Here is a 23,433-nt window from a genome sequence, read left to right as displayed (position 1 = left end):
CTCTCTTTGTTACAACTGGTTTGAGCTTCTGCTTGGAAACCTCAGCTGCAGAGACTTTCTCTTTTGACTTCTTGACCACTGACAAAAAAAGACAGATTAAAACAGATTAAGAAGAATAGTTAGGAACATTGAGCCATAAGGTATGTAAGAAGCTGGAACCAGTGAAACATAAAAAGAAAGGAAATTACCTTTCTTCATAGGCACTATTTTGACCCTGTCTTTAACCAGAGAGGCATTTTTGGGAGTGCCTTCTTGTTCTGTCAACAGAGATTTGGTCATTAAATATACATCCTGTATTAAATTTGGTATTTATGAATATCAGTGCATCGGTCTTACCCTTTACTAAGGGGACTGGTTTGGACTTTTTCTTTGGAGCAGCAGCATCTGTGTTTTAAAAGCACAATATTTCTTACAGCAGGGTAATTTTATTCTTGTGGAGATAATTAATCATTTGTTTCTTTGGTGATTAAAACATTATCAAAAGAATGTAACTTAAGATCTGAGTGACTGAGTATACAGAGAAACACTACAGACCTCTGGTGGGCGTGAAACAGGGAAACAAACATACAATAACGACTGAAAGGCTGAGCCATAACGGTAACGTTCAGTTTTTGGTAACACTGTATTTCAATTACGTGTTTGACCATTTAGTTTCCAGTAGTGATGATTTTGTACTGAACTGAATTATATTTCCAATATTCTGCTCCATTCATTTATGTAAGTGGAGATTTAGAAATAAATGTAGTCCATTACAACACAATGTCTCAACATAAGTTGTACATTAAAAAGCTTATTTTTGTATTGAATTTCAATAGATTGTACAAGTGTACCTAACAAAGTGGCCACTGAATAAATATTGCATATACAGTAAATTTACCCTTCTTTGGAGGAGCACTCTTGGCTTTTACTTTAGTAACCTCAGCATCTAAAAATAGAAAATAACTATGAATATCATGAATAAGGAAGTCGCTCATGAAAAATATTATACAGATACACACTTAATGCTTAGAGATGAAACGGTAAAATTGACCAAATAATGATAGATAATAAAATAATGCCAATGTAAAGTAACACAGTGAATGTGAACAGTCTCTACCTTTCTGAACAGGTGTTGGCTTTGGTTCAGAAATGTCAAGTACTACTAAAAAAATAGATGATTTTCATATTATTACCATCAAAATTCACGTGCATTAGTCCTGAAAAGCCTTTGAGATTATCCCTACCTTTCTTTTTAGATGTTGTTTTTTCCTTTTCTTTTACTGCATCTCTATCTGTGGGATTACAGCAAAGTGAGTGTGTACATTGTCTTCGTGTTATCATTTAAAGGTCCCATATTGTAACGTGCTTTGTTTATAGTCCTGACATGTTCATGAAGATATTTTTGTGTTTTTCAGTATCAAAAATCATTTCAATACCATTTTACACCTCTTCTCTAAAGCCTCTCAGTGGTGCTCTTCTGAGAACAATCTGATTGTAGTGGGTGTTCCTAATGTTCATTAATATTAATGAGCATCTCCTTTGATTGGCTGACTATTTTCTGAGTGACACCATATGACATTTTCATAACATTTTGGACAACATTGGACTTCCGTGACGATATGATGCCATAACGTTACGGAAGTACAAACAGCTCACTGAGAGGGCAGAGATACTGGATTAGGGCTGCGTTTATTAATGAGTTTACTAATCATTTTGACACTTTCACAGTGTTTATCTTGCACCCACATCCCCATACTATGAAAAAGCCAAGGAAAGTAGAATTTATACAATATGGGGCCTTGTCAAGCTGCTGTATAATAGCAGCTGTTGATATTGACTTAGTACTCTCGGTTTCTTGATATTCTAATACAAGAGTCATTTTGATTTTTTTATATTGCCATTGATCTATTGTGAAATTACATTTTTATACTCTGTTCTCAGTGACACAGTTACCAAAGTGAGTTTTTGCATTACCTGGTTTGAAGGATTTAGCTGGGAGTTTTTGCTTTGGTTCCTTCTTTGCCTCCTTGGGAGCTGCCACTGGTGGAAAATTACATCAAAAAGCCTTTTAAGTTTTATTTAAAGATAAATTAAGTGATACTTTCTATTAATAAATCCCTTTTTATGTGTTCTGTTTTGCTTACTATCTAAGTGGAATATGGTTAAATTAAATTCTTCAATGGGCTGATAGAAGATCAGGAATTATGTCATGAAGCATCTAACTAGTCCAAAAAAAAAAAAAATCAAAATTGACAATTTAAGTGACAAGAATCAAAGCATGATGCTCATACCTTTCTTTGCTAGTTCTGGTTTGGCTGTCACCTTAGGAGCTTCAGGAACTTCTGTTATTGAGGAGCATTAAAAAAACAAACAATTCATCATCTCATTTTTGTTTCAGATTAAATCTATCTATTGGTAGAATTGTATTATTAAAGACATTAAGCAAAGTGTAATGGAAACACTGCACAACAATTCTAGTAGACTGAATGAGAAAAGAACAAAACTTGAGATAAAAGGTGGGGGAATTCAATCTGTTACTTAATATGACACCTAGATACTTACAATTTAGTTGTGCTTTTGTCATAAAATGACATAATGAGTAATTTAACACCAGCCTAAAAGTTAAACCACTAGAGGTTAGAAAAAACAAGTGTTGGAAGTTGAAAATTGTACTTTTTCCCAATCCAAAAATAAAGCAGTGCCTAATGAGATCCATGCTTTAATTTTAATATAAATGTATTAAACTGTAAATGTCTCTCTCTATATATATATGTTTGTGTATAAATCTATTAAATTGTAATTTATAATTAATTTAATATAGATATTTCCCTTCCAAACAAAATAATCATTGTTAGCTGCTCACAAATTTCATTACTCCTCTTGATCTCTTTTAGTTGTAAAATGTACACACTCTAGCTTTAAATTCATTACCTGTTTTTGTAACGTTCACATGTTCCTTTTTCAGGACCGGAACAATTTGCTTTTTAACAGCCTTCAGCACCTTTGCAGGCTTCTTGGGTTCATCAGCTGAAACAGGAGAGAAAAATTATTCTCCAATTTCAGCATCAAACTGTATGTTAATATGAAGGGCCCATTCTAAGGCAATGAAAACATTACTTTTAGGCCTATGAGATTATACACTATTGAATTAATATTTCTGAACACTTTGACCAAAAGATTCACCAAAATTCTACACTGAACTTCTAAGGTTGAGAAACTTTCACCATCTGAATCCAACATCAACTGTAGGGAGCAGGTCCTGAACTACAGTCGTGTGCTTTGTTTGTAATAGCTTCTTGAAAGTCATGAAAAAATGAACGGTGCTGTAGTGGAGGACATCTTGTTCTTTTCAACTCCTCTTCATTTTAATATTTAGATTTATATAAACAACTGTATGTGAACTGACACTGCAAAACTACTCAGTTAACATAAAACCCAGTTACTTATACTTTTACATATTGTCTCACCTGCTTTTGTAACATTAAGATGTTCCTTTTTGAGGAGAGATGCAATATCTTTCTTGACAACTTTAATTCTGCTGACAGATTTTTTAGGTCCAGCGTCTGAAATAAAAAAGGATTAACTGATCGACCAATTTGACAAATTATATAAAAGGTAGAAATGCAATAAATGTTTGCCAATCCAAAAATAAAGCAGTGCCTAATGAGAGCCATGCTTTAATTTTAATATAAATGTATTAAACTGTAAATGTCTCTCTAAATATATGTTTATTTGTGTATAAATCTATTAAATTGCAATTTATAATTCATTTAAAATAGATATTTCCCTTCCAAACAAAATAATCATTGTTAGCAGCTTACACCCTCTCAAATTTCGTTAGTCCTCTTGATCTCTTTTAGTTTTAAAATTCAGTGGTTGCAAGTGATTTAAAATGTACACACTCTAGCTTTAAGTTAATCACCTGTTTTTGTAACATTCACATGTTCCTTTTTCAGGACTGGAACTATTTGCTTTTTAACAGCCTTCAGCACCTTTGCAGGCTTCTTGGGTTCATCAGCTGAAACAGAAGGAGAGGAAAAATTATTCTCCAATTTCAGCATCAGACTGCATGTGAATATGAAGGGCCCATTCACACTATGTAGATATAAAGGGCCCATTCTAAGGCAATGAAAACATTACTTTTAGGCCCAGGAGATTATACATTATTGAATTAATATTTCTGAACACTTTGACCAAAAGATTCACCAAAATTCTACACTGAACTTCTAAGGTTGAGAAACTTTCACCATCTGAATCCAACATCAACTGTAGGGAGCAGGTCCTGAACTACAGTCGTGTGCTTTGTTTGTAATAGCTTCTTCAAAATCATGAAAAAATGAACGGTGCTGTAGTGGAGGACATCTTGTTCTTTTCAACTCTTCATTTTAATATTTAGATTCATATAAACAACTGTGTGTGAACTGACACTGCAAAACTACTCAAACAGTTAACATAAAACCCAGTTACCTATACTTTTACATATTGTCTCACCTGCTTTTGTAACATTAAGATGTTCCTTTTTGAGGAGAGATGCAATATCCTTCTTGACAACTTTAATTCTCCTTACAGACTTTTTAGGTCCAGCGTCTGAAATAAAAAAGGATTGGCTGATCGACCAGTTTGACAAATTATACAAAAGGTAGAAATGCAATAAATGTTTGCCAATCCAAAAATAAAGCAGTGCCTAACGAGAGCCATGCTTTAATTTTAATATAAATGTATTAAACTGTAAATGTCTCTCTCTAAATATATGTTTATTTGTGTATAAATCTATTAAATTGCAATTTATAATTCATTTAATATAGATATTTCCCTTCCAAACAAAATAATCATTGTTAGCAGCTTACACCCTCTCAAATTTCATTAGTCCTCTTGATCTCTTTTAGTTTTAAAATTCAGTGGTTGCAAGTGATTTAAAATGTACACACTCTAGCTTTAAATTCATTACCTGTTTTTGTAACATTCACATGTTCCTTTTTCAGGACTGGAACTATTTGCTTTTTAACAGCCTTCAGCACCTTTGCAGGCTTCTTAGGTTCATCAGCTGAAACAGAAGGAGAGGAAAAATTATTCTCCAATTTCAGCATCAGACTGCATGTGAATATGAAAGGCCCATTCACACTATGTAGATATAAAGGGCCCATTCTAAGGCAATGAAAACATTACTTTTAGGCCCAGGAGATTATACATTATTGAATTAATATTTCTGAACACTTTGACCAAAAGATTCACCAAAATTCTACACTGAACTTCTAAGGTTGAGAAACTTTCACCATCTGAATCCAACATCAACTGTAGGGAGCAGGTCCTGAACTACAGTCGTGTGCTTTGTTTGTAATAGCTTCTTCAAAATCATGAAAAAATGAACGGTGCTGTAGTGGAGGACATCTTGTTCTTTTCAACAATTCATTTTAATATTTAGACTTATATAAACAACTGTATGTGAACTGACACTGCAAAACTACTCAAACAGTTAATATAAAACCCAGTTACCTATACTTTTACATATTGTCTCACCTGCTTTTGTAACATTAAGATGTTCCTTTTTGAGGAGAGATGCAATATCCTTCTTGACAATTTTAATTCTCCTTACAGATTTTTTAGGTCCAGCGTCTGAAATAAAAAAGGATTAGCTGATCGACCAGTTTGACAAATTATACAAAAGGTAGAAATGCAATAAATGTTTGCCAATCCAAAAATAAAGCAGTGCCTAATGAGAGCCATGCTTTAATTTTAATATAAATGTATTAAACTGTAAATGTCTCTCTAAATATATGTTTATTTGTGTATAAATCTATTAAATTGTAATTTATAATTCATTTAACATAGATATTTCCCTTCCAAACAAAATAATCATTGTTAGCAGCTTGCACCCTCTCACAAATTGAATTACTTCTCTTGATCTCTTTTAGTTTTAAAATTCAGTGGTTGCAAGTGATTTAAAATGTACACACTCTAGCTTTAAGTTTATTACCTGTTTTTGTAACATTCACATGTTCCTTTTTCAGGACCGGAACTATTTGCTTTTTAACTGCCTTCACCACCTTTGCAGGCTTCTTGGGTTCATCAGCTGAAACAGAAGGAGGAAACTTTATTCTCCAATTTCAGCATCGGACTGCATGTGAATATGAAGGGCCCATTTATTCTATAAAGATATGAATTTATATAGATAGATTTTTTTTTTTTTTAGGTCCAGCGTTTGAAATAAAAAAAGATTAGCTGATTGACCAGTTTCACAAATTATACAAAAGGTAGAAATGCAAGAAATGTTTCCCAATCCAAATGAAGCCTTATACTGTGTCTTCTTAGTATCTTTTGGAATTTCTTTGGGAACCTCATGAGGAACTTTATTTAAGTGCAACTTATGTTTCCAAATACTATATTGGGAGAACTGTACTTCAATGAAACAGTATTTTTTTTAGTGTGCCAGCCCATAAGTTTTAGCCAAACACATTTTTGTACAGACATTTATGGTTCCCCCCCCCCAAAAAAAAACTTAATGAGTCTAATGATCCTCTGACCTTTCCTCTTGCGCCACTGAGTTTGACGTCATAGGTTGATTTTCATATAATTTGGTACTGACTTCCTTTGGATATTCCTTTGGATACTTTGACCATCAGCTTCTAGCTATAATTTCAGGTTTTCTGAATCTTTGGTTTGGAACCACATACCTACAAAACTAAGAACATTCCCATTAGCTTACTTTGCATCTAGTGCTCCTTATGAAATGTGCATGCTAACACGCAAAATTAAGATAGTTATCAGGGTAATTATTATCCTTGCTAAATATCCACATTCTTGCATTGTCAATGGCAGCATGTCTGTATGATGAAATGAGCTTTTCACCCAAAGCACCATTAGCTTAATAGAGCTGCTGACTAGCGGTAGTCTTGTTAGTGGTTTAGGTAATGGTCACCAGATCTTTACATTGTCTAATTACTAAAAACATTATATTGTTGGCCTTTATATACCCGTCTTTGTGACTCTCTTCTTCACATGTTCTTTGTCTTCTTTGGGAGTCATCTCTTTCTTTTCTTTGGGAGGTTTCCCTTGGTCTTGTTTCTCCTTTGCAGTCTTCTTTGGAACTGCCTTTTCTTTGGAAAGTCTCTCTTGCTTTTCCTCCTCTTTCATCCCTTCAGAAGATTTAGCTGTTTTTTTCTTATCTTTGTGGATAATTTCTGATTGTTCTTTTTCAAACTTTGTTTCTTCTTTCTCTTCTATGGTTGGTGTTTTGTCTTGTTTTGCCTCTTTAGGTCTTTTTTCTTGATCTTTCTTTTCTTTGGATGGCTTCCTTGGTTCCTTTTCTTCTTTTGGAGTCAGTTTTTCTTCTTTCTCTTTAAGATGCTCTTTGACTTCTTTAGGCTCTGTTGGTTCTTTGTCTTTTTTGGGAGATTTTTCCCTAACAGAAGGCTCCAGAAAATGTTTTTCTACTTCAGGAAGCTCCTTCAGTTCTTTTTCCTCCTTTGAAGGCTTCTTCACATCTTTTTTCTCAATAGAAGCCATTTGATATTTTTCTTCCTTAGAGAGCATCTTGTCTACCTCCTCTCCCTTTGAAGGCTTCACTGTCTTCTTTTCTTTAGAGGGCTTCTGAACTTCTACTTCTACTTTAGAAGGCTTCTCTAATTCTTTGTCTTCTTTGGAAGGTGACTTCATGTGTTTCTCGTCCTTGGATGGCTTTACTTCTTTCTCATCTTTAGAGGGCTTCTTAACCTCCTTTTCCTCTCTTTCTTTTATAGGTTTCCTAATGTCTTTCTCCTCCCTGGACGGTTTCCTCTGGTCTCTCTCATCTTTGGAGAGTTTCTTCACCTCTCTCTTTTCCATAGAAGGTTTCTTTACTTCTTTTATTTCTTTAGGCTTCACCTCTTTCTCTGCGTTCTCCTCCATCTCTTTCTTAGATGGTTTCAATTCTACTTTGTCTTTGGGTGGTTTCTTCTCTGTTTTCTCCTCTTCTACATGTTTTCCCTCCTCCTTTTGTACTTTGAGAGGTTCCTTCACTTCTTTCTGAGGTTTCTTTTGTTCTTTGAGAAGTTTTGCCACTTTTTGCTCTTCTTCAAGAGGTTTCTTTTCCTTTTTCTCTTCAATGTGTGGTTTCTTTACATCTCTTTCTTTTTTAGAAGGTCTCTTCTCTTCTTTGGGACCTTTCTTAATCTCTTTTTGTTCTGTGGGATGTTTCTGTTCTTTGTCATCTTTAATTGGCTTCTTCTCTTCTTTTTCATCTTTTGGAAGTCTCCTCTCCTCTTCCTCTTCCTTAAAGGGTCTCTTACCCTCTTTTTCTTCTTTTGGAGGTTTCTTTGCTTCTTTCTCTTTGGGAAGTTCCTTTTCCGTCTTTTCTTTAAGCGTTTTATTTGCTTCCTTCTCTTCTTTTGGTGGTTTCTTGACCTCTTTCTCTTCTTTGGGAAGTGTCTTGACTTCTTTCTCCTTTTTGGGAGGTCTCTTGACTTCTTTCTCTTCTTTTGGTGGTTTCTTTACTTCTTTGTCTTCTTTTGGTGGCTTATTGGCTTCTTTCTCTTCTTTTGGGGGTTTCTTGACCTCTTTCTCTTCTTTGGGAGATCTCTTGACCTCTTTCTCTTCTTTGGGAGGTCTCTTGACTTCTTTCTCTTCTTTTGGTGGTTTATTTACTTCTTTGTCTTCTTTTGGTGGTTTCTTGACCTCTTTCTCTTCTTTGAGATGTCTCTTGACCTCTTTCTCTTCTTTGGGAAGTCTCTTGACTTCTTCTTTGGGAGGTCTCTTGACATCTTTCTCTTCTTTTGGTGGTTTCTCTACTTTTTTCTCTTTAGGCGGTTTCTTGACCTCTTTCTCTTCTTTGGGAGGTCTCTCGACTTCTTTGTCTTCTTTTGGTGGTTTCTTGGCTTCTTTCTCTTCTTTTGCGGGTTTCTTGACCTCTTTATCTTCTTTTGGTGGTTTCTCTACTACTTTCTCTTCTTTAGTAGGTTTCTTTACCTCTTTCTCTTCTTTGAGAGGTGTCTTGACTTCTTTCTCATCTTTGGGAGATCTCTTGACCTCTTTCTCTTCTTTGGTAGGTCTCTTGACATCTTTCTCTTCTTTTGGTGGTTTCTTTACTTCTTTCTCTTCTTTTGGGGGTTTCTTGACCTCTTCATTTTCTTTTGGTGGTTTCTCTACTTTTTTCTCTTTGGGCAGTTTCTTGACCCCTTTCTCTTCTTTGGGAGCTCTCTTGATTTCTTTCTCTTCTTTTGGTTGTTGCTTTACTTCTTTGTCTTCTTTTGGTGGTTTCTTGGCTTCTTTCTCTTCTTTTGAGGGTTTCTTGACCTCTCTATCTTCTTTTGGTGGTTTCTCTACTTCTTTCTCTTCTTTGGTAGGTTTCTTTACCTCTTTCTTTTCTTTGAGAGGTCTCTTGGCTTCTTTCTCATCTTTGGGAGATCTCTTGACCTCTTTCTCTTCTTTGGGAGGTCTCTTGATATCTTTCTCTTCTTTTGGTGATTTCTTTACATCTTTCTCTTGTTTTGGGGGTTTCTTGACCTCTTTATTTTCTTTTGGTGGTTTCTCTACTTCTTTCTCTTCTTTGGGAGGTCTCTTGATATCTTTCTCTTCTTTTGGTGATTTCTTTACATATTTCTCTTGTTTTGGGGGTTTCTTGACCTCTTTATTTTCTTTTGGTGGTTTCTCTACTTCTTTCTCTTCTTTGGGAGGTTTCTTTACCTCTTTCTCTTCTTTGGGAGGTTTCTTGACTCCTTTGTCTTCCTTTGAAGGTTTCTTGACCTCTTTCTCTTCTTTTGGTGGTTTCTCTACTTCTTTCTCTTCTTTGGCAGGTTTTTTGACTTCTTTCTCTTCTTTGGGTGGTTTCTTAACTTCTATCTCTTCTTTGGAAGGTCTCTTGACCTCTTTTTCTTCTTTTTGTGGTTTATTGACCTCTTTTTCTTCTTTTGGTGGTTTCTCTACTTGTTTCTCTTCTTTGGGAGGTTTCTTTACCTCTTTCTCTTCTTTGGGAGGTCTCTTGACTTCTTTCTCTTCTTTTAGTGGTTTCTTGACTTTTTTGGGAGGTGTCTTGTCCTCTTTCTCTTTTATATAAGGTCTCTTATCTTCTTTCTCTTCTTTGGGTGGTTTCTTGACTTCTTTGTCTTCCTTTGGAGGTTTCTTTACCTCTTTCTCTTCTTTGCAAGGTTTCTTGACTTCTCTCTCTTTATGAGGTCTTGTATCTTCTTTCTCTTCTTTGGAAGATTTTTTGACCTCTTTTTCTTCTTTTGGTGGTTTCTTGACCTCTTTATCTTCTTTGGGAGGTTTCTTGACCTCTTTCTCTTCTTTATGAGGTCTTGTATCTTTCTCTTCTTTGGAAGGTTTTTTGACCTCTTTCTCTTCTTTTGGTGGTTTCTTGACCTCTTTCTCTTCTTTGGGAGGTCTCTTGACTTCTTTCTCTTCTTTTGGTGGTTTCTTGGCTTCTTTTTCTTCTTTTGGGGGTTTCTTGACCTCCTTTTCCTCTTTTGGTGGTTTCTTGACCTCTTTCTCTTCTTTGGGTGGTTCCTTAACTTCTTTCTCTTCTTTATGAGGTCTTGTATCTTCTTTCTCTTTGTACAGTTTCTTGACCTCTTTCTCTTCTTTTGGTGGTTTCTTAACTTCTTTCTCTTCTTTGGGAGGTTTCTTGACCTCTTTCTCTTCTTTGGGTGGTTGCTTGACTTCTTTCTCTTCTTTTGGTGGTTTCTTGACCTCCTTTTCCTCTTTTGGTGGTTTCTTGACCTCTTTCTCTTCTTTGGGTGGTTCCTTAACTTCTTTCTCTTCTTTATGAGGTCTTGTATCTTCTTTCTCTTTGTACGGTTTCTTAACCTCTTTCTCTTCTTTTGGTGGTTTCTTCAACTCTTTCCCTTCTTTGATAGGTTTCTTGACCTCTTTCTTTTCTTTATTAGGTCTTGTATCTTCTTTCTCTTCTTTGGAAGGTTTTTTGACCTCTTTCTCTTCTTTGGGTGGTTTCTTGGCCTCCTTTTCCTCTTTTGGTGGTTTCTTGGCCTCCTTTTCCTCTTTTGGTGGTTCCTTAACTTCTTTCTCTTCTTTCGGAGGTTTCTTGACCTCTTTCTCTTCTTTATGAGGTCTTGTATCTTCTTTCTCTTTGTACGGCTTCTTGACCTCTTTCTCTTCTTTTGGTGGTTTCTTGACTTCTTTTTCTTTTGGTGGTTTCTTGACCTCCTTTTCCTCTTTTGGATGTTTCTTAACTTCTATCTCTTCTTTGGGTGGTTCTTTGATTTCTTTCTCTTCTTTGGAAGGTTTTTTGACCTCTTTCTCTTCCTTTAGTGGTTTCTTGACTTCTTTCTCTTCTTTGGTTGGTTTTGTGACTTCTGTCTCTTCTTTTGGAGGCCTCTTCTCCTCTTTCTCTTTGGGTGGTTTCTTGACTTCTTTCTCTTTTTTGGGAGGTTTCTTGACCTCTTTTTCCTCTTTTGGTGGTTTCTTGACTTCTTTCTCTTTTTTGGGTGGTTCTTTGATTTCTTTCTCTTCTTTGGAAGGTTTTTTGACCTCTTTCTCTTCCTTTAGTGGTTTCTTGACTTCTTTCTCTTCTTTGGTTGGTTTTGTGACTTCTGTCTCTTCTTTTGGAGGCCTCTTCTCCTCTTTCTCTTTGGGTGGTTTCTTGACTTCTTTCTCTTTTTTGGGAGATTTCTTGACCTCTTTTTCCTCTTTTGGTGGTTTCTTGACCTCTTTTTCCTCTTTTGGTGGTTTCTTGACCTCTTTTTCCTCTGTTGGTGGTTTCTTGACTTCTTTCTCTTTTTTGAGAGGTTTCTTGACCTCTTTTTCCTCTGTTGGTGGTTTCTTGACTTCTTTCTCTTTTTTGAGAGGTTTCTTGACCTCTTTTTCCTCTTTTGGTGGTTTCTTGACCTCTTTCTCTTCTTTGTGTGGTCTTTTGACTTCTCTCTCTTCTTTTAAAAGTTTCTTGATCTCTTTCTCTTCTTTTGGTGTTTTCTTGACACCTTTCTTTTCTTTTGGTGGTTTCTTGTCTTCTTTGTCTTCTTTTTGTAGTTCCTTGACTCCTTTCTCTTCTCTGGGAGATTTTTTAAGTTGTTTCTTTTCTTTGGGCGGTTTCTTCACATCTTCCTTTTCATTAAAAAGCTTCTTCTCTGGCTCTTCTTCTAAAAAAAACATAAAAGGTTCAGTTTAGCACATTCTTTAAGATATATTTAACAGACTTAACCGTGGAAGTCTCAAGGCTGGACAACGTTTCATGTGGGAAGAACATATTTGTTTAGAGTTTGTTTTGTGTGCATCAAGTTTTTTCATGTTGACAGTTAATAGCAATATGTACAGTACAATTAACAAATAAATGATATGGTAGCATTATTTTGTGGGGCACATTTAATATTTTACAAGTACAAACATTGAACTCCAAAAAAGCTAAAAAATAATAATAATAAAAAAAAAAAAAGATTTACATGATATTTACACAATTTTTAACAGTATTTTGTAATTTCATTATCTGATGTGATTACCTTTTGGCCTCTTTTGTTTCTTGTCCAGAGGTTTTGCCTCAAGTTTGGCTTCCCGTTTTGGCTTTACTTGTTTTGGTTCTACAGTTGTTTCAAGTTTGGCCTGCTTTTTTTCCTCCTTTTCAAGTTCTGCTGCTTTGAGATCTGTAAGCAGTAATACATCGTCATTAGGAAAACAACCAGGTTCATAGATTACAGTCTTGTGTTAACTAAATTATACCAAAACAGTGCATTTAGTTAAAGCTAAAATATAAGGAACTGTAAAATGAAGGGGGGGGGGGTAAGAAAATTGAATAAAAGGCACTGTTTAAAAACATTACCTGCAATAATGACAGCTTTAACTTCTTTTATTGCGTGTCTTTCCTTTGCCTCCTTGAGAACTAAAATATTTCATACAGAAAAAATATAGTGTATAACAGTGCAATGTTTACCAGTAATTAAACCTGTTAGTCATCATGACAAAAATCATGCTTGCAAAAGCACCACAAGCATTACAGCGCTAAATTCACTACAGTGGTCAAAAACACACTGCAAATATGATTGTTTATACATATTGTTAAAATAATGAGACCTGTGTTTTCAAAGCTTTCTGCAAAGTTGTAAAATAAAATAATATCCAGTTACTCTTTAGTCTTCATCCAGAAATCCATCACTGTTTTTCTCAGCCTTTTAGCACCATCTAGCTGCACTCTATGCTAATGGCTCCAACTCATACCAAGGGCAATCACTGCACTGTTTGAAGGAGGAACACTTAAGCTGCTGTACTATATTGGTCCCAAGATCTTCTTCCAGTGTAGCTATTAACACCTACTTCAAAATAAGTTTCTGATCTAAGTAGATCTTGACTGGAGCTTGTTATTTCTGTTTGCAAGGGAAGTGATCAGGCCGAATTCAAAGCAAGTTTTAGAGGCAACCCAACAATTAATGTGCATGAGCTTTCTGGTCAACAGGTCTCTGGGCATTACAAACTGAGATGAAAATGTATTCAAACAAGCTCAAGCTCAAGTTCAAATGTTTTCTTTCCACTTTAGATTACATAATTTTTACAGAGATTTAAAAAAAGGTGTGGGAAAATAACACAAGTTATTTGACGATTGTCGCATAGGCACATCATAGACATGCTTCAAACACATGGTGGATGCATAAGTTAGTGACTAATGTAATCTTTAGCGTAAAGGCTTCCTGCAGCCAAAATTGCATAAATTCCCCTTTGCTTTAACTCTGAATATGTTTCATAATTTACAAACTACATCCAAGAGCCTGAATGTATCACTCAGCTTCTGTTTGTACCTGTTTTAATTGATTTGTCGTTTGTACTTGTATCATTAGCGGTTTAATTTATTGTTTTTAAGTTATTTGAAACTCTTATTTTACATCAATGTAATGAGGGCCAGCCCTTAATGATTGTACAAGTTTAAATGAAAGGAATGAGAAACATTTGTGTCCCCAATTCTCCTATTTGTGCGAAGCTTGGCTAAACAGGTCCTGGACCTATCTGCACTCAACGCGCAGTGATTAAACTCATGCCAACCTTCTTCCTCAGTTTTGGATAAAAGAGAAAACAATAGTATTTTGTACAATTTTAAACAATAATTCTCTCACAATCAATGATCAAGAAAATAAATGTACTGTCCTAAAAACTTGATGCTCTGCTTGATTAAAAAGCCACAAAACAAATTCACAAACACATTGTCAGCAAAGAAACAAAAGGAAAACGTGACATCAGTCATCGAACAGATATCTGTTAGGCCTTAGCAACTTTAGTCATGTCATAACATAGATGTAAATTCACACCGATATTGCATGACACTTATCATGAATCCACACACTCATCATCCAGATATATCATCATGACCAAAAATGGAAAACGGGACGAAGAATATGTGATGATAATGTTTTTTGTACCTTTCTCATATTTATTGAGGTGTTCTTCTTTGTGAGATCTGACTCTTCCGAGACTCTCGAAGGAAATACGAGCCTTCCTCTTTCGTTTAGGTTCAGTCTTTCTGCTCTCACTGTTGTTGTTATTTTCATCACCATCATCAATGACGTCAGAGTATTCGTTGTAAACAGGCAGTAAAGTAGTTTTCTCTTCCTCATCATCATTATAAGATTCGGGAGCACCAGTGTCATTATCGAGCATTTGAGAAGACAGAATTTTAAGATCAAGTTTTTCAACTGATGGCTCTTTTTCTTCATCGTCCTCCTTAATCTCTATATCGTCTTGTTTTTGTTCTCCCTTGTCTTCTTCCTCCTCATCTGCTATTTCTAGTTCTTCGCCATCAGTTTTCTCAAATTGATCTTTGACATCACTGTCAGATTTTTCAATGTTTTGTTCATCTCTTTGTTCATCAGCATGAAGATATTTATCGTCAATGTCCTTCGCTTCTTCTGTTTTTGCTTCCTCCTCCTCCTGTTCCACATCTTCAACCAAATCTTCCTCAGTTATGGTCTCTTCCTCTTCCTCCTCATCTACCATAACATCTTTAGTTTTGGTCTCCTCCTCTTCCTCCTCTACCATAACATCTTTAGTTTTGGTCTCCTCCTCTTCCTCCTCTACCATAACATCTTTAGTTTTGGTCTCCTCCTCTTCCTCCTCTACCATAACATATTTAGTTTTGGTCTCCTCCTTTTCCTCCTCTACCATAACATCTTTAGTTTTGGTCTCCTCCTCTTCCTCCTCTACCATAACATCTTTAGTTTTGGTCTCCTCCTCTTCCTCCTCTACCATAACATCTTTAGTTTTGGTCTCCTCTTCCTCATCTGCCATAACATCCTCAGTTTTGGTCTCCTCCTCGCCTCCCAAAAAGTCTTCAGTTTTGGTCTCCTCCTCCTCATCTTCTACCAAACCGTCTTCACTTTTGGTGTCCTCCTCTGTCTCCTGCTCGTCTTCCTCATCTTCAGCCAAAACATCATCGTTTTTGGTGTCCTTCTCTTTCTCCTGCTCGTCCTCCTCATCTTCAGCCAAAACATCTTCAATTTTGGTTTCCTGTTCCTCCTCCTCTTCTACCAAAACCTCTTCTGCTGTGGTCTCCTCCTCCTCCTCCTCTGCTGCCCCCTCTGCAGTTTGTGTCTCCTCCTCCTCTTTTTCCACCACAACCTCTTCTGTCTTCATGTCTCCCTCTTCTTCTTCATCTTTCTCTAATTTGAATTCCTCCTCCTCTCTACCATCACCCTTCTCGTCCTTGTCTTCTTCTTCTAGTTGTTCTGCAGCTGTTTTAATCTCCTCTTCTTTCTTGTCAACAGTCTTTTCCGGCTCAACATTTTCCTTCTCCTCCCTGCTGTCATCATCAAGGATTTCCTCCTCTTTCAGTGATGGTTCTTTTTCTTCAAGGTCGCCATGCTTCACTATTGACGTGATAGCAAACAATTTAGTGCCTGTTTATTGATCTTCAAGCTAATTAATGTGACTGTTAAAGAAAAAAAGAACATGTGAATACCATCATCTTCCTCTGCGTCACTGGCAGTTTCAGTGGGTGCTCCAGCATCCACCTCCTCCATCTTTGAGTCTTCACTTATCTCTGTAGCAGGAGCAGCTTCATCTTCGGCAGCGTCCATGATTTCTGTAACTGTACCATGAACCAATGGTCATCTCTCTTATCTGATGTTCTCGGCTCCAAATGAATGTTAAGGTACAGAAGGAAATTAATGGGGGTAAATGGCGTCAATGACAATGACCACACAGTATACAGGATAGTGTACACCACATGTTGCAGTTTGTGAATTTCTTCATTTGCTTATGATTTAAAACAAAATTAGCTCACAGGGATTGAAGGCTACATTTTGCTTACTTTCTACAAATCTTACAAATTACCTATACCAATAATAAATTAGCTAGACTTAAATCTCAGAAAATTGCAGAGATAGCTTTCTTTTAAAAACAAAGGTATTTTAAGTTCCTGAAAAAGTAGCTAAGGGTAGTTCTTTAGCAAAATGTCTGAATATTCTAAGTACTAACTTTTCAAACATGTGATGTAGACTTGTATGATTTTATGCACAGGTAGAATGAAATAGTCCACGTAAAAAAACACGTCATCCAGTTCAGACAATCCAAATATATATGACAGCTATTCAAATAGTTGAAATACAGATGTCAGTCAGTCGTACAGAAGATGCAGGAAAAAGCAACAAGAGAATGCAGCTCCAGAGGACACATTATTGATGAGTCATCATGCATAATGTTGCAGAGAATTTATTTTTCAAAGTTAGAGACAAAACATGATGACCGGATCAAAAAACAACTTCATGGCAAACATGAATGCACATTCCTGTAAAATGTTGCAACAAATTGTCAGTGTGAAATTGAAAGAGAGCAATGCAATCAGCACATCCATAACAAAGTGCTTGCTTACAGATGTTTATGAAAATATAGATGACGCATATTTCTTCATGCCAAAATGTAATAAGTACAGATGGAGTTGATTTAAACAGACTGACACACAGTTTCATAGTATTTCAGGGTTGCTGTATTCCACCAAACAGTGAGGCATACCAAAACCAAAAGGCAGACTTGAAAACAGTTTGCATGACATTGACATTGCAAGAAAAACAGAAATCAGTGTGAACATTCACTAAAAGGCCAGAAACACATCTGGAAATAAACACAGCAAGTCTATGCATTCTATTTTCTGGCAACACACATTGCACCTGTAGAAGGTACATTACATGTGTACATGTGCAATATATTTATGATTGAGATACTTCCTTACCTTTTTCAAATGGAGGCAGAAATTCACCTATGTTTCAAAGATGATATAAAGAAAGGATTTAGTTTGTTTTGAAATGATTGAATCATTTTCTGAAAAATGAAGAGGAATATTGTCATTTCTTACCTTTTCTTTGAACCAAATTGATAGCTGGTGAGGCAACAGTTTCATCTAAGCATAAAGAATCAAATATGGTTTCATAAGAGTGTGTCTCAGAATATTGGACAGCAATAATCTGTTAACAAGATGTTTCTAGGTGCAACAAAACAATAATTAAAAAGTTAAACCTTTTTCTGTTACTATATTTACACCCAGAGTGACGACACGTTCACATGAAACAAAAGAAAAAAATCAAGGTGTCAGTTTATTTTTAGTTTTCTAATGAACAGTTTTAAAAGATAGGACATTCTTGTATAAAAGTAACACACCAGATATAGTCGATCATACCTTGATCACCAACAAGCATGCTTGACATGTAACCCATGAACAAATCTTTCTTGTCCGAGAACTCCAACACAGCATCCTCCACAACCTTCATGGGGTCAATGGACACTTCAGGCATGATCCCTGAATAATCAAAACACCACACGGTAAGTAAAAGCTCCTCCCCAAAAATATCTGCTCTGATTTATTTTCATACATTTGTGTGCCTTCATAAAAAAGCCAGGAGTAGTGACGTAATGAGATCGAGCTGGTGTGTTAAAACAGACCTTCATCACCGATCAGTGTTGTGGAGACGTAGCCCACAAGCATGTTTATCTGTTCTGTGGTGATTTCTGCTGTTCTCTTCAGAACTGACATGGGACTGAATCCCAAAGCATCTTGGATGTCTGAGGAACAGAGGGGGAAAAAAAAGGGCTCATGAAGGTTGTGAAAAGGCTACAATAGATTGTGTGCATGTTAATGGTACACATGGGTGAGGTAAAGGTCAAAGACCTTGGCAGATACTGTACCTTTTAATGTATCCAGTATCACATCCAAGACTGCACAGAGCACATTGTGGATGTATCCCGCTACTCCACTCACAAAGTCATTAGTAACACTGAAGACATTTCTGCCAATAACCACGGGGTCAATGAAGCTAATGTCAGTGATTCCTGCAAGAACAGCACACATTCAGGGCAAAGCTCCAGTGAGTTACTTCATTCCTCAAATTCAGTGTTACCTTGTTATATAGACATGAGAAAAGACAATTAAAGACCAACAGGAAAAGCTGGTGGTCAGTTATTTGATCATTTTCACTACAAAAACAAGCCTCCAGGGTTACAATTAGCTGACGATTACCCTCTAAATTTGTACTTTAGTAAACAGTTTAGTCCAGTTTACATAAACCAACAAGATGTCACTCCAATTGTGTAATACACCCTTCACTTCACTAGATAATACCGTTACGCTGCCAAGTTTTGTCTCACCTAGCCATGAAAAATAAGGTACCATGGTGATTAGGGTTACGAAGAGATAATGGTTTGGGCATTGGTCATTTTACAGAAGTAATATCACGCGTCAAATAAGTTACTTCACATACATAACAGAAGGTAAATATGCTGCGTTATCTATGTAACTTCCCATACATAAAAGAAATCCACATTGACTTTTGCTTTCTCACAGACTCGAATACCAGGCGTGTGGGTTAAAGTCCTGTGTTTGTTCCGTCCAACCACCGTCGACCTCCTACCTACTCCGACTTTATCATTCTTTGTACTTCATCTCATAACCCCCTACTTTGACCCAGGTCAAACGTGTCCCTTTCACACCTATGTGAGGCAAAACTTGACACTGACACAGTATGTTCTGGTGGACTGACAGGTGTATTACATGCTCTGGCATGATACCGGGCTGAAACAAACACAACCTAACATTTAATGAGTAATAACCTTGACTTAGTAATCAATTTCATATCATTTTTAAAATATTCGAGTTATATGGACATGATAATATAGCATGTAGATATCGAACCACAAACAAAACAAAGGATAAAATATGGAGGATGTACCTTTAATTATATCCAGGACAGTGTCTAAGATGGCACAGAACTCGTCCTGGATGTAGCCCACAATTCCACTCACAGTGTCGTTTGTAATGTTGAAGATATTTCTGCCAATTGGCACAGGGTCCATGAAGCGGACGTCAGCGGTTCCTGAGAAACCCAAACAGAAAGTGGTTAGCAAAGATACAGTATATTACATAAAGGCACCTCCATTAACTGTGTTAAATTGTCTTTTTTTTTTTTAGATGTTAAGAGGTTACAGGTTAAACAAGGGAGAGCGAATACCTTTCACTACATCCAGTATAGTGTCCAATATAGAACAGAGCACACCCTGGACGTAGCCCACCACTTCACACATAAGCTCGTTAGTAACACTGAAGAAATCTCTGCCTGCTACGACAGGATCAATGTGGCTAAGATCCATTTTTCCTGAGGATAAAAACAAGCAGTTGTGAGGGAAAGAGTTATTATTGTTCTAATAATTATAATTATGATGCTTCAACCGGGCAGTTAAAAGCCAGTAAAGTCTATCTGAATTAATCACAAGGTTAGACTCTCTGAAGACAGATTATTTAATGTTATTTAATTATGTGTGAAACAGGGTAAGCAAACAATCACAGATATGAAAATTATTATCTATTTATTAAAATATGGAATACACACCTTTCTTTATATCGAGTATGTTATCCAATATCATATCGACAACAGCACACAGTGTGTCCCTGAAGGAGCCCACCACTCCACACATGAAATCACTAGTCGAATGGAAAGCTCGTCTACCAATGACCACAGGGTCAACGTAGCTGAGGTAGGAGTTCCCTGTGGTTTGGAGGAAGATTATTAGCAACATGGCTACTTCATGTTTATATTAAAATGTTCTTTTCTCATGCATGTGCCTATGATTTTAAGTTGTCTTACCTTCCTCATCTGAAAAATATTGAACAAATCCGTCTTTTGCTACCGATATCTCCTCAGCTGCGTAGGTGGCTACAGACATGGGGTCACTTAAATCAGGGGCACATTCTGAAAAAAAGAAGCAAGTCATGCATTACAATGTTGACACTAATGCACAATTAGAAATGAACTACTTTTGTCGAGCTTGAATGTCCCACCTTGAAACTTATTGAGCAGCCTGGAGACTTCATCGACAGCGTCGTTTACAGCTTGAACAGGGTCCGTGATGATTTGCTGAACGTCTATAAACGTCAGTAATGACAAACGTGTTGATTATTCTGCACATCTGGGGACTCAAATGACAACTCTTAAAAAGATACATATTTTTTTTTAGACTTACCAGGGACAGCCTTGTACTCCACTAAGTCAAACATCACCACACCTACAACCACCCAAGACAGCAGAGCAGCCAGGGCGATCAGCAACTCCACAGACATTTTCAGCTTCCCAAGGAGCCCCAGACCCATTGATCTGAGCGAGCTCGTCTGTGGTGCTGCTGCTCCATTGGACCCTCTGGCTGCAGTGGAGGAGGCCGGTTTGGCTCCTATTCGGAAAAACATGGAGATACAAAAGTCACTGATATATTCAATTTTTTTGGTCAAACTATTTATGGTTGTGACCTCTTTTTTATATTGTTATTAACTGCTTTAGCTACTACACTGGAACATTGGTTCTATTTGAGTTTCTTTGTTATTCAGCAGCTAAAAAGCACATTTGGAGCTATGTTAAATCGGCTATACCAAAAAATACGCTAATGTCAGCTTTTAAAATATATATAGTTGCGGGCATATATGACTGCTTATAAGCAGCAAGAAACTGCACCAAGTGCCAAATATTATGTGTCAGAATGGCATAGTTTGTCCACCAGAGGGCACTGAAACTTTTTTTTTTCCAACAGTAAAATGTTCCTTTCAGTACCTACTGTATCTCCCTCACAAATCTTAGGGTATTGTTTTTGAAAATGTTTTGTTTATATTATGTGCACATAAAAAATAATATCATATCTGCCACGGGGATATCGGTTGGATCCTGGAAAAGAAAATGGCACCATACAATTCTGCAAAGAAGCATGTGTCAATTGTACAAATGTTTTCTGCTTGTGTTATCATCGTCCTTCATTTAAAATAAAAAAAATAAAAAAAAACCCGAAAAGTAGTTTTCAAAACTATAAGTATTAGCAAATATAAAGTTTTGAATGTCATCCTCATTTATTAAGAGTTCACTGCTCAAAATCTCAAAGAAAGTGTTTCCTCAGGAGTGTGTGGTGAGGTTTGATCTGACTCCACAGCTGTCACCATGTTTTGATTCATGTTTCCGAACTGTAAAGCACTGAAATACATGACATGCTTTTTTAAAATTTCTTCTCCAACAGAGCCGAGCTTCAGATCAATGAGAAAAGCATGAACCAGTGCATAATTTTTTTATTTTTTTTTAATTTCCCTTCGGGGATTAATAAAGTAAATACCTACCTACCTACCTACCTACCTAAAAGCAAAAAACTCATGAAAACATCAAAACTGTTCCTTGTAAAACTTGTGCACTCATGTCGGACCACACTGCTCATGGTAAGGACACAGTTGTGAAAACGGCTGACGATACAGCTCAATGAGTCATAAACAATGATTTAGCAAAACTTTGTGATATATTTCTACCATTTATATGAGGCTGTTAAGATATAACTTTGTAAACAATGTTTGTAACATCTCATCATACTAAAGTTCAGAAAAGGCAGCAATCATCTGTCATTGTAATTTCATTAGTAAGATTATCCACATGTATTCATATTAAATGAATGTCATCAGCTGACAGTATGTGAGACTATCTGTTTTGCTGTACTTTCCAACTTGGACCTGCAGCCAGGGTGTTAGAGACACCTTCAAACTGTGAATGAACTCTGAGCATGTCTGACTCATGATTCACTTCCTCACACAGTATGCTTGTGACACCTGAGAAGACGAGACTCTTTGCTTGCCTGTGGTCCTTTGTCACATTTCAGAGGTTCATGAATGTTTTATTGTTAGCACTTCCCATTGTAAACCTGCCATATGGTTACATCTTAATAACAGTTTGTGCCCCGAAGAGTTCAAATTATCTAAAAGTTTAGTCTAAAAACCGATAATAAATTGTCGGTCAGATTTATTTTTCTGTCCCTTGTTTATTTATGTTGTTTCTTTTGGAGGGGACTAGCCTCAGACTGGGAACAACTAGACTAACCTTGCTAATTGTAATAAATATGGAATATAATATAGTCGTTACAACTAGATTCATCTCCATTTACTGCAGCAGTAAAATGCTGTTTACACACTGAATCCATCAGTATTACTAGTATAATATGTTATGGAACATTTCACTACAGAATCCATACTTGTCCTTGTGACACCTTGGAAGTATGCAAGTAGAAGCAGTTACAATACTGATTTGGTACTTTTACATAAGCAAAACACGAGTTCTTCTAGCGCCACCGTTGGAAAGCCAGAAGTCAGCTGCAGCAGCGGTCACGTCTGTCACAGGAGAGCGACGCTAATACTCTGGCTACATGATATCTTGTATTTATAGCAACCGACTTTCAACACATCTTCCTAGGAAGACACAGCTTATCAAAACATTACCATTTATCTATTAGGATTTTTTTCAGTGTAGCAAAAAGTAATGTGCAGTTAATCTGATCAACCGTGGTTAAAGATACAGGTGTTACAGTCTTACCTTCAGCCATGGTGATGTGGAGACTATTTAAATGTTTTGATTTGGCGACAAAGCTTCTTCATGCAGAACTGACTGGTGACAGCTTCAGTAGATCCAATCAGCATTAAGTTTTCAGTAAAAAAACAAAAACAAAGTCCAAGTTAGTTCATTATTCCATTTCCACTTGGGGATCACAGTCTTGTTTCCTGACCCATGTCATCCACAGGTTGAACTTCTCCAAAATAGAAAAAGGAAGAAAATGGAAAATCAAACAGAAACTGTGAGCTTACAGGTGTTGGGGAATTTGGTGCTGGCAGTGCGGCAGCATTGAAGAAGGGGGTCTGGGGACGGTGAAGCAAAGGAAAGCAACGCAGGGGAGAAAAGAGCCAAGCTAAGCACAGGGCTGGCTAGGGTGAGGGGGAACAGACAGAATATCCCACTCAGTGTTATTGGTGCCTCACATGGGTATAGGTCAGAGGAGAGCAGGGAGGCTTCACTGTAACTTTATCCCTCAGAAGATCCAGGTTATTCTTAGCTGGAGCTCTGCACACCAGCCGCTACGGCAGGCCTTTTTTGGCGGTTGAAGGGTGTGTGCGATCACTCGGCCGAATTGGGCTCCCCTGCTGGTTGCCAGCGTAATCTGCCCTCTGAACAACAAATCAGGCGCTCAAGATGAGAAATGGACAACAACACAGAGGGAAACTGT

At 36.7% G+C, this 23,433-nt stretch overlaps 1 protein-coding gene across 38 annotated transcripts; it reads right to left on the bottom strand.

Annotated features, from left to right (window-relative positions):
* LOC138625920 (trichohyalin) lies at window positions 1-23,190 on the bottom strand. 38 transcript variants are annotated; one of them, XM_069707222.1, is made up of 38 exons: window positions 22,749-23,188; window positions 20,386-20,589; window positions 20,204-20,287; window positions 20,010-20,114; window positions 19,755-19,910; window positions 19,377-19,520; window positions 19,098-19,241; window positions 18,058-18,201; window positions 17,815-17,934; window positions 17,552-17,671; window positions 17,392-17,403; window positions 17,231-17,275; window positions 17,108-17,134; window positions 15,839-15,967; window positions 14,304-15,746; window positions 12,719-12,778; window positions 12,402-12,542; window positions 10,836-12,041; window positions 10,519-10,718; window positions 10,402-10,431; window positions 10,125-10,224; window positions 9,978-10,067; window positions 7,263-9,926; window positions 6,951-7,019; window positions 5,954-6,049; window positions 5,497-5,592; window positions 4,928-5,023; window positions 4,471-4,566; window positions 3,902-3,997; window positions 3,447-3,542; window positions 2,911-3,006; window positions 2,271-2,321; window positions 1,954-2,019; window positions 1,224-1,271; window positions 1,097-1,141; window positions 878-925; window positions 189-384; window positions 1-78 (listed from the first exon to the last, which is right to left on the bottom strand). In XM_069707222.1, exons 1-37 carry the CDS (start codon window positions 22,756-22,758, stop codon window positions 221-223), a joined length of 8,541 nt encoding a protein of 2,846 aa, XP_069563323.1. In that variant the 5' UTR covers window positions 22,759-23,188; the 3' UTR covers window positions 1-78; window positions 189-220. The 38 variants fall into 38 exon arrangements, with proteins under 38 accessions (XP_069563323.1, XP_069563315.1, XP_069563305.1 ...); XM_069707214.1 differs by having other exon boundaries at window positions 7,263-8,574; window positions 8,689-9,926; window positions 10,125-10,718; XM_069707204.1 differs by having other exon boundaries at window positions 7,263-9,656; window positions 9,687-9,926; window positions 10,125-10,718.
* Window positions 23,191-23,433: the final 243 nt, after the last annotated feature.

The sequence above is a fragment of the Brachyistius frenatus genome, unplaced genomic scaffold (assembly GCF_029030835.1).
Source record: "Brachyistius frenatus isolate BFR_SWC_R1_liver_20210118 unplaced genomic scaffold, ASM2903083v1 Contig_67, whole genome shotgun sequence".
NCBI classification, from domain to species: domain Eukaryota; kingdom Metazoa; phylum Chordata; class Actinopteri; family Embiotocidae; genus Brachyistius; species Brachyistius frenatus.
Note: the sequence above shows the minus strand (reverse complement) of the source record. Positions and strands in the feature narration are given on the sequence as shown.